At 47.6% G+C, this 15,872-nt stretch overlaps 1 protein-coding gene across 1 annotated transcript in view; it reads right to left on the bottom strand.

The window, feature by feature from the left end:
* Positions 1–434: 434 nt before the first annotated feature.
* Positions 435–15,872, bottom strand: part of TMEM255A (transmembrane protein 255A) — a gene marked incomplete at its 5' end in the record, with an annotated part of 21,616 nt that continues 6,178 nt past the window's right edge. The window contains 6 exons of the mRNA XM_010149073.1: positions 435–870; positions 4,997–5,140; positions 6,429–6,591; positions 9,243–9,331; positions 10,369–10,431; positions 12,290–12,379. Coding sequence (XP_010147375.1) covers positions 712–870; positions 4,997–5,140; positions 6,429–6,591; positions 9,243–9,331; positions 10,369–10,431; positions 12,290–12,379 — 708 coding nt within the window. The remainder of the gene's footprint in view (positions 871–4,996; positions 5,141–6,428; positions 6,592–9,242; positions 9,332–10,368; positions 10,432–12,289; positions 12,380–15,872) is intronic.

The following is a 15,872-nucleotide window of genomic DNA, read 5'->3' as shown; positions in this document are numbered from 1 at the left end:
CCATTTCACCTGCTATCTTAAGGAGCATCCTGAAATAAAAACAGTTTGCCTATTAAAGCTTTTCCCCTCAAAAAAAGCAATATTCCCATTGTTTTGCTAGACGTAGATGAAAATATCCTATGACATTATCTCTTTTTGTTAGTGTTGAAGTTTGAGACGCTGTCACGGGTCCCACCCTCAAGATTTTTGCAGTGGGTAGGCTGTAACCAACAAGTGGCATGAGCTAGGTTCTGTGGCCCCCAAAAATCCCAGCAACTGCAGCCCCAAGGCCAAACAAAACAAGCGTCAAGCGGAGCTGTCTGCAAGCACCCTCACCTTAAACAGACTGATACTCTCCGGCAACTATCAATGTTGGCTCCCCTTACTTCAGCTTGGCACAAGATGGAGTAAGGCAGACCAGAATCTGTCGTCTGTGTTGTATCGCTCTATTAAAACCAAGGACTACACGAACCTTGCAGTAAAACAAGGAGGCTGGAATTTAGGTCACCCGCTACTCGTCGACACTGCAAAACATCAGCAGTATGTCCCCTTCCGCATGCTGTTGTTAAACCTCTGAAATAAGTTTTGCAAGAAAGAACAGTCCGATCTAATATTTGTACTTGCAGTTATCTTCTGTATCTATCCCCCTGCTCCCTCCCACAGTAAAATATAAATACAAAATGTTCACAATTATTTCAATGGCAAATATTTTTTTCTTCTTTCCCACATTCTTTACGGTGTGTAAGGTGGTGGCTTTTCAAAAGGTGGAAAGTACGGTGGCGAGTAACGAGGTGGCGCATTAGAGGACCACATATAGCTGGGAGATGGTGACACTGACTGAGGGTCATCGGAGAGGCCAGAAGGAGTGGAAGCTGGAAACATGCTGGAATGCTGCAGGGAGACAGCAAGAAGGCTGTAATGTAACCACTTCTTAATGTAAAGAACCCTGGCAAAGCAATACTTCATTACCAAGCAGTGCAAAATTAACATTTCAAGGCTCACTTCTGCAAAACCTATGTACGTACAAATAAGTATTCAAACAACTTGTCGCATTCAAGGTAAACACCACCTGTAAGCAACAGTTTTGCATAATGGGAGTCCTTAGACCTAAAACTGAAGCATGCATTAAAAAAATGAAAGAAAAATCTCATCCATCCTGTGTACCTGCTGCATTTCACAGAGGCTGGACAACTGAAAACTCATGAGTCTCTCTCAAATCCTGGGTTTCACACATCAGCCAGTAGCAACAATGAGCAGGCTGCAGAGAACACTACTTTTTCCCTTCATCACAAATGATAAAAAGCCAGAAATCAATGATAAAGGAATTTATTCCTTCAGCAAGTAGAAAGCTTGAAAAGGCGAAGAAACAAAATTTGTGCATGCCTGAAAATTTGTGCATTTCTGCTCTCCAAAACACCTTCATTATCAAAAATATCTCGGGTCTGAAGCCTCAAGTCATTCAGTGCTGGCACTGTCAGAGTCCTGTGCACAAGGTGTGTCCTGTCCAGAAACAGGCCAGACAAACAGGCAATGAAATCGCTCCTCTGGCCACTACCACCCTGTGGGTTTACCCCTGACAACCATGCTGTGGCCTGTGCCCCTGTCTGGTCCACCGGAACCAGCCACCCGCAGAGCGAGCAGCGATGGACGGTGCGTGGCCACACCGCCGACACGCCGGAGCTGAGCGCCTTCTGCTCTGGCACCATGCACCCCTTCACCACGGGCTGCAAATCCCAAATGTGCCCGGCTTAAGTCCCTGTCAGAGACAGACGTGTGAGGAGGATTTGCGCTGTGCTGCAAGGGGCATGGAGCGCACGCCGAGGGACCTGCGCCGTGGCAGCAAGGCCGAGCTGTACGCTGTGGTGACCCTGTACGAAGGTGATCATGTGATTTTACCTCAGTGGGTGGAGGAATAACAGACTGAAGTAACAGGTTGTTTTCAAACTGCATCTTTTTGGTATCACTCCCCTAATGCCAACCTGTGACAGTGGATGTACAGACCACGAAAGCCCAGCCTGCTCATCGAGGACTCACAGAAAGCCATACAAACCATTCCAGTTTCAAACAGCAGCTCTTCCCTCATGCCCAGTTCACCAAAAGCCCAGTGGGTGGGAGCCCTCGGACTGCAAAGACATTTGGAAGGGCACTGCTGTGGTGACATGGTGCCAGCACTCGTTATCAAGTGCAGGCCCAGGTTTTCACCCTGACAAAGCACCTGTGCCCAGCTGCCTCAGACACGGCCATGAGTCCTGGAGGAGAGCTGCTGTGGCTGCAAGCAGGCCTGGCTCACACTGACTGCAGGCAGCAGCCTGACGTTGTTAATGAAGCTGGGAAGACAGCACTAATAAATAACAACAACTAATGGCACTAATATATAACCTCTTTTCAACAGGCAGTGAAAGGCCACCACTTGCCTGCATTCTCTCATCAAAGCCAAATGTGGCTTAGGGTCTGCCCAAGTCACAACACTGCAGGGACTGACGCTTTCTCTCCCAAGAAAGCACATAGTGTGAGTAGTAGGACGCTGGCACTACTTCCACTAGGGCCCTTTCCTCCTGCCCTTTTCATGTCATGGCCCACTGCAAAGGCCCACTGCCTTTCTCACTAGACCAGCTGGGTGGAGTGTCACTAGCCATCGCAGAAGCTTTGCCTGCTGCAACACCCGCTGGCTTGTACTCCTCCAAAAACCTGAGAGCTGGGTCTGCCATTTTAGACTTGTGTGTGAAAGCCAGGTTCTTGCAGGGGCACAGGCCTGTGAAGGCCTTGGCTAATGTCAAGACTAAACCGCCGAAGAAAGCAGAAGCAAATTGACCACAAGAAAGAAGCTGGGCAGCGTCTTCTTTCTTAAGGTTATATGCCCTTGCTGTGCAGTATGAAATAGGAACTATGCCTCACTCATACCCTCTGTCAGCTAGTCCATTTGGAGTATGGTTACTTAAGATTAAGGTGATTTACTTGTCACTAAGGAGTACCATCCCGTCTTATCATCACGACCCACTCCCGGTCTATGTGACTACAACAGCACAGGCTAAGGGTATAAGTCACTGCTGTAAGGAAACCCCTTTGGAGCTCCCTCTCAGCTGGATTGAGAACCCCATCATGCTGCACCTTGACAAAACAGGTCATATGATCCTTCTTTCTCTCTCTTTGTTGCTAAACCGCCTGGAAATAAGTCAGTGAAGCAAGACTGACGATCTTTCTCAGTTGCTATACCCATTACTGTGTGTTGAAATCGTGCTGTTCTTTAGCTGTGTTTGCTTAGAAACATTGGTTTGGATAATAAATAAACTGTATGCACCTAACAAACCATGACTAATTCTTTGCATAAACTACCTGGCAAAGTCAGTGAAGCGGGATTGTCTTACCTGACATGTTTTCAGTGAGGCAAGCCTTTGGCCCAAGTTAGGTGCATGACAAGGCCTCCTTAGAAATTCTAGAGTGTTGGGGTTTTTTCCTATGAAAGATGTGTGGGAAGAGTGGGAAGCACTGATGTGGCTAATTCTAGCACCAGAGGGAGTACAGCCTTTGAAAGGGATTTGAGAGGTGAGGCTGGGCTTGCTTCGTGTGCTGTAGGATGGCAGGGGAAAAGGCGTCAGGGTAGTACAGACACTGCTAGGGTCAGAGTAGGGCTCAAGTCAAGAGAGTCACCACAGCCAGAGGCCTCAGCTAATGCCTTCATGCAGGCCCGCAAGTTCCCTAGAAGATAAGCAAGGCTCAAACTTGGAATTGCATCTGAAAGATAGACTTGGCTATTTTAAATTTAGATTACCTCAATTTACGCCCACCTTCTGTGCCAGCTCCTAGGCCAACACCTGTGCCCACAGCAGTGAGCCCGGCTGAGCTGTAAGTCTTAGCAGAGCCCCAGAAGTACTTCTAATCGAAAAGTGGAGCAAATCCACCCCTGCTGAGCTCTCTGCCAGTACTGTGGGTGCAGTGCAGACAAACCCTGAATTGAACAGTGCTTAGTACCAGCCAAGCGGCTGAGGACTTCACAGCAGAGCTTGGTTTGGAATGCAGGGAGGTTGGCATTTTTCTAACTGTAAAAAGTTATACATACTAGTGACTGTCCCAGGTTGCATTAAACACATAATGAGTCACAAATCTGTATAAACAAGTCCTAGAAATTCTGATGTAAGTGTTCAAAGGTTTCTAGGAAGCCCTGCCAACAGTGTTGTCTAGTGACACTAGCAGTAGAACCAGAAACGTTTAGATCATGTTACCTCTAATGCATGGCTCTGATGAGGGAGGCGGTGGCTATCACAGAGCACACCTCTTAGTTGATGTCCAAGACCTTAAGCTCTTGTTAATAAAATCTCTCCAGCCCTGATGGTTGCAAAGAAAACGTATGATGTGTTAAATTAACATCACCGCTGTGGAAACATCCACCTGACAGAAGAGCTGAGGAGGAAATGTCCTCATCTGCTTCAACAAGTGAAAGCTGATGTTGACAGCAAGGTTTTCGTGAAATCACCATTCCCACCAGCACAGCTCCATAACTCAGAAGAGGAAGGGATGCATTACGGCAGAGGTGATGTTTGCAGTGACTGTTCTTAGACCAGCTGAAGTTTGGAAAAAAAACACAAGAGAAGAGCTTTTCGGTCAGAATGTGTTTTCAGGAGCTTAACTAGCTGATTTCCAAAAGCTCATCTGTTTCTCTCAGACATAGCAGTTAGCCTAGTAAAAAGTAGCACACGAACACCTTGCTTTGCCTCTAGCAGAGCATCACCGGTGCCAGAGGCAATGCCTGTTTTTCATGTGGCCTCTACCAGTGAATGACAGGGGAGACAGGCAGCAGGTTCTGTTGCCTTCTCTTCAAGGACAGCTTTTAGAAAAACACAGCCTCAGTAAGAGAGAGCACTGCCAAGGACTGATGCCTACTAGGAAAGATTTAGTGTTCTCTGCAGGCACAGAAAAATTAAACTGTGTGAATGACGGAAAGACAGGCCTCCAGAGTCCTGCGGACTGGCTGGATTTAACCTTGCCAATAAACAAGAAAACATCCTGTACTGTTTCCTACCTGAAAGTCATACGCAGAGTAGGGAGGCAGGTGAGGAGTGCTGTGGTAGTAGGTGTTGTAAGATGTCACTTGTGGCCTTGAGTAGTAGGACACTGAAGGGTGTGTGTTTTCAACCGTACAATTCAGCGTAGGGAGGGAAGGAGTCTGTTAAAACAAGAAGAGAGTCTCAGGCTGCTAACCAAGTCACAGAAAGCTGACAGCTGAATGAAAGCAGAAGTGATTTAAAGGAGCACTGGTTGTCTTTAGAGGTCAACTCTGTTGAACCAGCAACTTGCAATCCAGTTCCCTCTCAGGCAGCAAGTATATCCTGAGGTCATTTCATCCCTCATCCAGCTATTGTTCTGTGGAATCTGAGAGGAAACAAGCTAGCAATAGCCCAGCGCACACCAGTACTCAAACATAACAACTGATCAGATTGAGAAAGAATACACTAATTTTCATTACTCTGTTATTCACTGCGTTTTGAGACCAACATCTTTCAGCTCGTCTTGTACTGCAGTTCACAGACACTCCTATACATCTTTTTTCGGAGTGGCTTACAGGCTGTCTGGTGTGGATCAAATCTCAAAAGGCCATGATGCACAGCTGGGAACGTGTCTCCTGTTTTGTTTGGGAAGATCTTGGTGGGTCTGAAAAGAGTGTAGGCAAGTTCAAAGTTCTGAAATACGCACACTTAGTGCAAGAACTATTTGTAAGAAAAATATACTGCCAGGACAACAAATGCTCTTTTCTGGGTGTCTCATTTTGTATTATTCCAAATGAATCACAAGAGACTGAATAAAACCCTCAAAATTATCCGTTGAATGCTCAGCTCTCCACATTCATCTGTCCTCTGCAGAACAAAACTGTATGGACAGTAACAGGCAGCCTGGCTAAGTGAGGGTATTTCAAAGCTCACGTTGTCAGAACAGCATTTTTTTCATTATCTGAAGTTTGCAATCTTTCACCTGGTTTTGGTCCCCAGTTCATCCTCTCAGCTTCTGCACCATGAAGAAACTAGATGGAGAGTTTCAGCCTAACACGGCTGATTAAACGGTCTGTAAAGCTCAGATGCTACTAATGCTATAAAATCAACAATTCATGAGCAAGCACCACGCATTTCCCTGCAGAAGGTCAATGCTATGAAAAGGAAGATCAGTTTTTAAGAAAGCTTATTTTTATTCATCCCAGTATTGCCAACATCTCTGAGAAGGTTCCTTTTGAAAATACAATGTCCCAGTTCTGTTCGTCTTTTCTAATTGTGTTCAGGTGGTAACACCAGATCAGAAAAGTGAGTAATTTCCACTTTGTCCTTACAGTTATTTCACGCCCTTCTTCCCAGCCTGATTGCATAGATCATTTGCATTAAAATATCAATAGCTGTTTTCATGTTTAAAAGGCAATTTGCCTGATTTGTTTCGTTTAATGCACAGAGAAATTGGTACCATCTTACCATGTCTTTAAAGCCTCCAAGTATCGCTGCTGTAATGATCCCTAGGAATAGTCCCACTATGTTCAGAATCGTTGCTGACCAAAGCAAGTGGTAAAGGTGGATGATGTCCTGGCAGCTGCTGACATCAATGTATTCATAGTAGCCTCCAGAAATCTCTACTCTGCTAGATTAGGGAAAAAACCCAACAGTAATGTTAAAAAAAAGTGCATCACACATCATAAAACCTAAGCACTTCTGCTGGGCAGTAAAACGCGTTCTGCAGTTTAGTGACAGCTTGGACATAACCACCGAGGGAGTGGGGATAAAGCCTGCTTGCAGCATCTCAGATTTCCCTGCATGACAACAGCAGAAGATGCCTTGATCTGTTATCAAACAAACAAGTCCTGCAAGGCCTGCAAATACCCAAAAGACCTTGAGTTAATGTGCCTCTTACTTGCTGGAGGTTTCCCCCAAGGACAAACTAGTTTTGGGATTACCTAGGGAAATCAGTCTGTGCCCCGAAGAGCAGCAGCAGCTCTGGCAGATCCTCACAGCCAGAAGAGCAGCTGGGGGGGACGGGATAGCACAGGACAGCACAGCTGGCCGCGTGGCACTGCAGGGCTTGGGCACAAAGCACCTCCAACTCAGCTGCCTGCCCTCTGCAGCTCTACAGCAGCACAGAACCCTGGGACCCTGGCGAGAGAGGTCTTTCTGCTCACATTTTTAAGCTTTTCCACACGTAGAAAATGGATGGAGAAAACTCGGTTGAATCCACTTAGATCCTTATTTTGGAAAGGGAAGAGAGGCTCCTGCAACATGTGGGCTGGAGTCTCGCAGGTGGGATTTTTCAGTAATGACTTCTTCTCCTGCCTGGGGAAGCAGGCTGGCCTTTGGCATAACTTACCAGATGTAGTGATCTACAGCAAATTCCCCTTAAGAAAACATATTCACTGGGGACAAACAATACTAAGGGCTTATGTATGACTTATCTCCCAGCTCACATATGGAGTTAGGCTCAAACTGCACAAGGGATTTGAGGAAATGGGGAAGAACAGGCTCATATTTAAGGCCAAGAAGCAGGAGATCTAGGCTCAGCTCCCCAGCAGACTCTGCAAGGCCTGCAGAAACCTGCCCCCTTTCACAAGAGCAACCCTCCTTCCCTCATGACTCAATTCTGGTTTCTTCTTTTCCTTTTTTCCATTGTTGTAGCAGGCCACTGCAGAAGACATCACAACGAGGAGACGGGGTTTTCAAGCAAAATCGAGACAGAGCGTAACCACAGGTTGTAAAAACCTGTACGTTAGCCTGCATAACCTCTATAAAACCTGAGCACATACCGTGACTGCCTTTAACAATGCAACCTGTATGTACTGTTTGCAAGAGCTTGTTCCTATGGAGATGTGGGAGAGCGCACAGCTCTCAGCGAGCCTTGGTGTACCACGGAGAACATTCAGCATTGTACAGATAAGTACAACATGTACTTATCAACAGGAAGGGGCTCATCCAATGTTGCCACAGCCGGGGTTCCCAGCATCAGGAGGGATGCACGAATGCTGTCACTTTTTCTGTGATTTCCATCTTTTCCATAATACTTGAGCTAATCAGCGTTGCATGTCTGTGCCTTTCTGAGATCCCAAAAGAACTAGCACTTCCTTAGTGCAGAACACTTGTGTGGCACTAAACAAGGTTGAGATGGTAACAACTGATATCTTATGTCAGAGAGGGGAAAATGGGTCAGAGGCAGGACCCTGAACCAGCCTGACTGGGGAAAAAAAAAAAGAAAATACAGAAAAGTCACAAGTTTTTCTATTCCAACCACTTCTCTGTGTATAGCTCTCTTCAGCTAGTAAAAAGGGATCTGTTCTACAAACTGCTGAAGGAAAAGGTGAGCTTCACCCCTCTGCAGTGGCTTCCACAGAAACAAAGTCCTACAGAGACCAGGGATTACCCTTCCCAGTACGCAGAACCACCCTCTGTCAACAGCAGCTTTTGATCTTCCTCCACCATAGTCAATGACTTAAGTGGGGGCAAACAGAACTAAGTACTGTAAGAAATGCTGAGCCTGAAACAGCCCCAGGCGAGAGCAAGCACTAAAAAAAGCATCAATTTATTAATTGCTTGCTGACACACATTAGACACTCCATATGATAATTTACAGCATGCACTGCTTATAAGTTGGCTTAGGCACAGCAGCCAGATCTAATGACGGCGTGATCATGATGCAGTGGTTCTCCATTGGTAACCACCCTTCTGACTCATCTCTGCACCGTGCTGGTACACCTTCCAACCTCTTGTGCCCATGAAACATACCCACTGGGCAGAGGGGACACTGATTTATGAACCCCCAGGTGGCACCAGCCTGTGGAACTCTCCTCCCTGTTAGCAGGGTGGGGAATGAAATGGTGAGGTGGCCAGTGTCCCAGTTTTTACATCTTCAACCTTCTAAAACCAGATAAAACCCAGTGAACCAGTGGGGCCAACAGAGAAGGAAGGTTTTAAGACAAGGGACACTCAATAGGGGAAAAATTGAGGAAGGCACCAAGCACGGAAGCAACGGCAACTCCTGCCCTCTTCATTTTTGCAGCCGGGCTGGCCCGGAGCATGCTCACCTCTAGCTGGGATGGCTTTAGTGCATCTCATACACCCCCTTACTTGGTTATCTTTTGCCAGGGAGTGTTTGTGGCTAGCAACCACAGCTTCAGATCCCTTCCTACAACAGCTGTCATTAACTGATACTTTGCCTCTGCCCTGGCCTGGCCCTTCAGACACCTACAGACCACCACGACCACTGCTGGCCCTTCCCAAGGCTAGGAATGGTATTTTTAGCTTACTCACTTTCCACAGTTGTACAGGTCACAGCAGAAGCAGGTGTTGGTTTTTATTTTCGGTGTGCAGGGTGCACGGCGCTGTGGGTGACAGATTGCCTGCGTGAATCCAGAAAAAATACATAAAGCACCACATAAGGACATAATCCCTAAACATGGTTTCTACTGCTATCTGGCCTGCTCTACACGGAGATTTTGCACTGATCCCCAAATTAGTCCCAGGCAGATTTTTCTTTCCTTATCTTACAGCACAGCTCCTACAAAGTACACAGTTATACTGGAATAAAGAAACACTCGAGTACAACAAACCAGCGCTTCCTTCCACCATGGGAAAGTCATAGATAAGCATGTGCCTGCATAGGAAGGGGGTTGTGCAACAATTAGACTTTTTTTTAACTAACACTCCCCACCACACAGCAACTCAGAGCAAAGAGCGACAATAGGATGATAGCGAGATTCCCATATTGCTGAATAACTGAAGTAGTTAATTGTCTGCCTGTGGGCAGTAACAGCCAAGCTCACATGGATGGTCTTTGGGCTGAAAAGAGAATGGACGCCACGAGCGCCACTGGGTTGGACTCACTTGGCACCTCAACCAGGCATTTTAATTTGGAATATAGTGGTTATTCAAAATTACTTGGGAATCTGTGAGGAACTCTCAAGAGACTGTCAGAGCACAGCAAAGGCAGCTAAAGATATCCACACACACCATCGGTATGTGGCAGGAACATCTGTCCCCAGTGGGCTTCCCTTTGGAGAAGATGATAAACAGCAGAGGTGCAGAGACTGGTGTATATTGCTTGTATCCACAGAAATTACTGCTGTCTGAACTCTTAACCCCCCACCCTGCTCCTGTAATGAATGTGCAGCTGAAGATCTAGAGAAACTGGTGCATTTTCCTATCCCCCATTCCCTCCTCTTCACCTGCTCCTTCACTAATGTGGCAGGAGCAAGCATGGAGGAATTCACTCCCCGAGTTCTCCAGGCACCCCATCCCACCCCAGGCCCAGCCTCCCACCCCCTCCTCGCCTCGCAGACCGCCGGGACACTGGAGCAGCAGCCTGGCAGCAGGTTCCTCCACCTGCACCATGAAGCTGGCCCCTTCATGGAGACAGCACAGCCAAACCTGCTCTCACCTCCGGTGGGGTCGTACTCTTGGAGTAGTACTGACATCGCCCCGCGTACAGTGGCCTCAGATCCTGCCAAAGAAAAGGACCTGGTTTAGCAGTGCAGCGAAATCCAAACTGGCTGGTCTGGGGAAAGGGGCCAGGTTTTAGAGAGATCTGCTCTCGCATCAGCCCCTCAGTACAGTGGCTGTTCTGCAGCATCCCCTCCCATGGCAGCCCCTTGCCCCAGCTGATGTTCAACCCTGGTCCTCGGGGGGGTGTGTTTGCTGCAGCCAGCACGGGAGCAGCGGGCTCTTCAGCTGGGCTTGTTTGGGTAAGGGTGGCCACCCTGAACTGGATGATTCATTCCTTATCCCCCAGACACATCCCAGGGCTCTCGCCTATTTCTGAGTGTTCTTCATGCTGAATCATAACAATTTCTCAGCAAATTGTTGGCAAATCTGTCTTTCTGGACTCTTCAGTGACTTGTGGGAAAGCTATGGAGAATTACCAATGCCTCAGCCTACAAACAACGCGCATTAATCTCTCACTTTGGGGTAGCCTGATCCCCAGGGAAAAACCTTGGGGGAAGACAACGCTGGATGTGTCTCCACGTCAGCAAGCCCTTCCCAGGAGCAGCTGGACTTGTTCTCTGGGTGTCTGATCCAAAGCTCGGGGTGGCAGGGCAGCAGCAGGCGTTCGGGTGAACGCCATGTGCTAGCGTGGCAGGAGCACGTCTCCAGCAAGACGGTGACATTTTTGGACTGTTAGGGGGTGAAGTGAGGCCAAAAGCACGTCCATTCATCAAGAAACCAGAGCCCTCGACATCCCAACTGCTCAGCTCTGGCTGCCTCAGACATGCAGACATCCCCGGGGCCAGCTGGGAGGAGGTGCCAGCTCATGCCATCACCTGACCCGTGAGGTCAGCACCTAAAAATCCCAAAGCACGTCTGCAGGGCTCAGACCCACACGGCCAGGATCAGGAGTCGAACGAGTTTCACCTTTTTATCAGAGCTGATGCTTCACATGCCCTCACAAGGCGGGCTGGAGACTGCGTGGTTGCATCCAGACAGATGGAGACCTATCATGCAGCTGAGAGGAGCTGCCCTTTGCTCTGCCAGCAAATCCTGCCGTCCAGCCATCTTTCTGCCATCGGAACGCTCACGGGCAGGAAAGAGGAGCTGGCTTTACAAGGTGAGTAACGACCCAGCTGACACGGGGTGGGTTCCACTTCATGGGTAATTCTGACCACCTAAAATACCTTTCCATTCTGATCACAAATAAAAACTCAAATCTATCTTTTTAATCCCATTTTGCCAAAAATTAAAAAACCCGACCACATCAAACTGCAGAGTTGCAGGACAAAAATCTGTTATAAATTTCAATTAAAAAGTTGAAATGTTATCATGTTTTTTCATTTCTATAGTAATAACTAAAGCTTTTGCACACCCCACTGTACTAGCAATTGGTCATGACAGCAGCAGCTTGTATTTTTTTCAAGCCATCGACTGGAAACTGAGAACCTACTGCAAGTGCTTCCTGTTTATACTGTAACACTTTAATGAGCTTCATATCAAATTGCTTCATTCTGCCACAACATCCAGCATTTCAATCAGCATTAAGAACTATCTCTGCTAACATTTGAATTACTTCTTGTGTACTGTCCCTTGGCAATAGCTGTAATTCACATTACATCTTCGAGGTTTGAGAATCAGTAAACACATAAGACGTATACAAAAAATCTAAAGTTGTTTTAAGATCATAATGCTTGCTACTAATTTAAAAATATTTTTGAAAAACTGATACATTTTTCTAAATTTTATGATTTAAAACAGTATTCAGCACATAACATGTATTTACAGGGATTGATGTGGCCTGATTACGGACACCATCACTTGTTTTCCTAGAGTAAAAGCATTTCAAGACCTGTGTTTTTCCTGGAAGCACTTACTATGTGTCTGGCAGCAAAGACACCGTCTACTATGGCACAGCAGAACGCAGCAATGACGCCAAAGCTGATGAAGACGATCGATGCAACCAGCTGAGAAAGGAAAACAAAGCAAAGTATCATCTGCCTCTCCACAACCAAGCCTTTGGTGCCCTCTCCACAAGGATACGTAAACCACAGTCAATAAGCCCTCGAGCATCAATGACCCAAATGTTTGCCCAGGCTGCACAGACTGGTCTCACTGAAGGCGACTGGGGTGTGCATCTCGCAGGACAGCGTCTCCTCCTGCCAGGCAGCAGCAGTAGCAGCGCTGGGCCAGACTGGTCCCCTGGGGGCTTGATATTGTAATGCCAGTTTTACCATGACTCCAAAGCGCTAAACTTAGGCTGAGGATGCACCTCCTCTTCTGGCTGCTACTGTCTTTAACTCTTCCCTGAAGGGGATTTCTTCTCTCCCCATCCTGGAGCGCCATGGGGCGCTGGTCCTGTGAACACTCCCCAGGCTGTAAGGACACAGGAGACTCCTGTATGCGAACCTCTCCAGTGGGACTGCACCTTCAGGAAACAACACTTTGATGCAGGCGTAAGCACAAAGCCATGAGACCAGAAGACGGGTGACAGGCCTACGCCAGCTGCGCTGTGCACCCTCGTGGCAGCCTGGTCAGGCCTCTGGGTGCCGGCTTCTGGCAAGCACAGCCCATGGGTTTCCCCCTGGCTTGAACAAGGAGAAGAGATACCCACCTTCAGCTCAAGGAGGAAAGTCACTCAGGTCTGATATTTTTTCACTGGCCCCATTCTGCCCATTCTTAAAATTAGGGCAAAAGCATCCAGAAGGTAAATCAGAAATACTCAAACCCCAACCCAGGTATGAGAAACAAAGCCTCGACTCCCTCTGTGCCACTTCAAACACCAGGTCTGCCAAAGTGCCAGTGCCGAGCTGGGGGAACCATGTGCAAGTGCTGACATCACCCTGCTCCTCGCTCCCAAGCAGCAGCTCGGCCGCTGCCCACGGGCTCCAGCCCGGCTCATCACAGAGCTCGCAATACCGACCCGAATCCCCTCGCCAAAGCACATCGGGGGTATCGACAGGGCCATGGAGGGAGGACACCGAGACAGACAGGTTCACAAAGACTAGCCTGGGGAAGAGCAGTATTTCCATTTAAAGAACTGAAAGCTTCAGTGGGTTTTTCCCTGGTGGTTTTCCACTCCAGCGATCACAGCCTTCAAGTGTCAGTCACTGGCAGCTGTTAAAAGTACAAAGTGACTCAAGTATAAAGGTGACTCTGGTCATCAGGAGCTTTGAGTAATAGTGAAAATCACTAATAGGACAAATACCTGTCAGTGCTGGCCAAGCTAACTGTCATTTTTGTATCTCAAGTCTCCTGGCACAGGGATGTTTGTTTTAAACGTCCAGGTGTTAAGTTTGCTCAGAAAAACTGGGTTCCTGCCGCTGCAGGACGATCCAGCCCTCAGAAAGGCAAGCCAAACCCCTTAACAAACACAAGCTAGAAGGATCCTAGATGTATTTTTTAACTATCTGAGGATTTTTAGGTTAATCACACTGTTTTTACATAAATCCCTCCCAGTGAAAACAGAACTTTCTCAAGCAACATCCGCGTGCAGACCAGGTCAGCTCGAGCAATAAGCTGAGATGCAGGAGGGCTCACTTGGGACAGTGCAAATGGCCCCTCTACAATTCACTGAAGTCAATACAATTGACTTCACCTTCAAAACGAGAGAAAATAAAATGGATTTCTAGATGAGGTGAGTATTCAAGAAGTACACTGTCCTACTGCAAATAAAAACTGCAGCAGCAGATAGAGCAGACTGTAACACTAACCCAAGAACCATACAAACAAGTCACAAGCTGTTACTGCAATACTACATGCTGTGCCACAAAGCACTTGCAGATGGCAGCAAGTGACAAGTTTTCCAGGATCAGGTCCTATGCTGGGACCCTATTTCTGTCAGCTGTAAACACCAGCACTTCCTCCCCACGCAGACCCACGCCACCTCCACAGCTGGATCCCAACTCGCACTGTCTGTTGCGGCAGCCACAGGGGTCCACTATCACAACCCGTGAAACCACACAAGGAGAGAAAGAGCAGCTTCTTACAGTCTCGGTGGAAGAAATGGCTTTTATGGCTTATGTTATTTTGCAGCAAGTTTAATTTTTCCCTGTCTCGTCCTTCGTTTCATATATATGTGAAAGAGATATTCTCCTTAAATAGCATGACCCTTGGAGATGGGAAGTGAGCCAAACACTAAATATATACAATTAGGGTATTTGTAGATTGCCCCTGCTTGCAGATAGGAGCTGCTAATATAGTTATTTAAAATAATACAAGGTTAATGATGATACTTTCATAACAGCCCTATTGGGATATAAGGATCTGGTGTTAGAAATGGGTTTGCTCACTTTATTTATACACAGTTTCCTCTCTCTTGGCTGGAGAAAGAAAAGCCTGAAAACCAAACACTGAGAATTTATGATAAATAAAAATCAAACAGCAAATAAACCCATACAAATTCCTTTTAAAAATCCCACAGTTTTCAACTAATCTCATGATTTTCCAACAAGATTTTTGATTTGGGGTTGACAACACTGCAGCAAGCACAAGTCCCTCTCAAGAGCCATGTGCTATTAGTGATTGGTCTCGTCTGACCTAACGCCTGCCGAAGCCAGCCACACCGCACAGCATTCGGACAAGAAACGATAAACTGGGTTCAGACAGTGCAGGAACCACGAAGCAGCAGTGTCCTGGGCTGAGGTTCCCTTTAGGCCATGGTCCAGTGACACACGGGCTGTGAAGCTGTTGGTTATTACTTCTCCATGGCAGAAGACGACTGTCACAAAGGCACGTAAAACGCTGACTCCTCACCTGCGAGGTGCCGAGCGGGCAGCTCGGGTCCAAGTCCAAGCTGCCTGCAGGCAGGCAGTGCTGCTGGGGAGCCAGCCCTCCCTGGGGGGACAAAAGCTCTCCCTTTGACAAGTGGGAAGTACAGACGTGCAGCATGAGAGCCAATACGCTCGGGTGAGAAAAACGAGAGGTCTGTTCCTGTTGGCAGGCTGGAGAGAAGCGAGGAGTGCTGTTTCAGGTTAGCTCTCCCTGTCAGCCACACCGGCTCGCTTGACTCCGCACGCTTCCCGGCCAGCGTATGGGCAGAAACACGCACAGGAACACGGCAGCAGAAGTTGCATTTAGCTCTTCCTCCCACCACCGAGGAGCAGCTGCATAACAAGCAACACCAAGGCTGCCTTTCAGCACACTAGAACACTGGGGAAGCTCACAGAAGGTTAAAAAAAACCCAACAAAAATCCCGTGCTGCTAGTGGTGTTACGGAAACATGTAATGGCCAAAGCTGCCACTGCGAAGTGCTCCCGAGCCAGGAGACGTGACTAAAGCACAGGGACAACGAGCGACAGCTACTGCATGCTCCGTGCTCAGAGCAGAGCCGCGCTAGCTGCCAACCGAGGATGCAGTGACGCAAGCCCTGCAAAGCTGGGTCACGCGTGCTTTTTAGGACACAAAACGATAGAGAGATGGAAAGAATAAACGCGGGCTACGCAGGGCTCTTTAGAATAA

The sequence above is a fragment of the Eurypyga helias genome, unplaced genomic scaffold (genome assembly GCF_000690775.1).
Source record: "Eurypyga helias isolate BGI_N326 unplaced genomic scaffold, ASM69077v1 scaffold34023, whole genome shotgun sequence".
Classification (NCBI taxonomy): domain Eukaryota; kingdom Metazoa; phylum Chordata; class Aves; order Eurypygiformes; family Eurypygidae; genus Eurypyga; species Eurypyga helias.
This window is presented reverse-complemented; position numbering and strand designations above follow the sequence as displayed.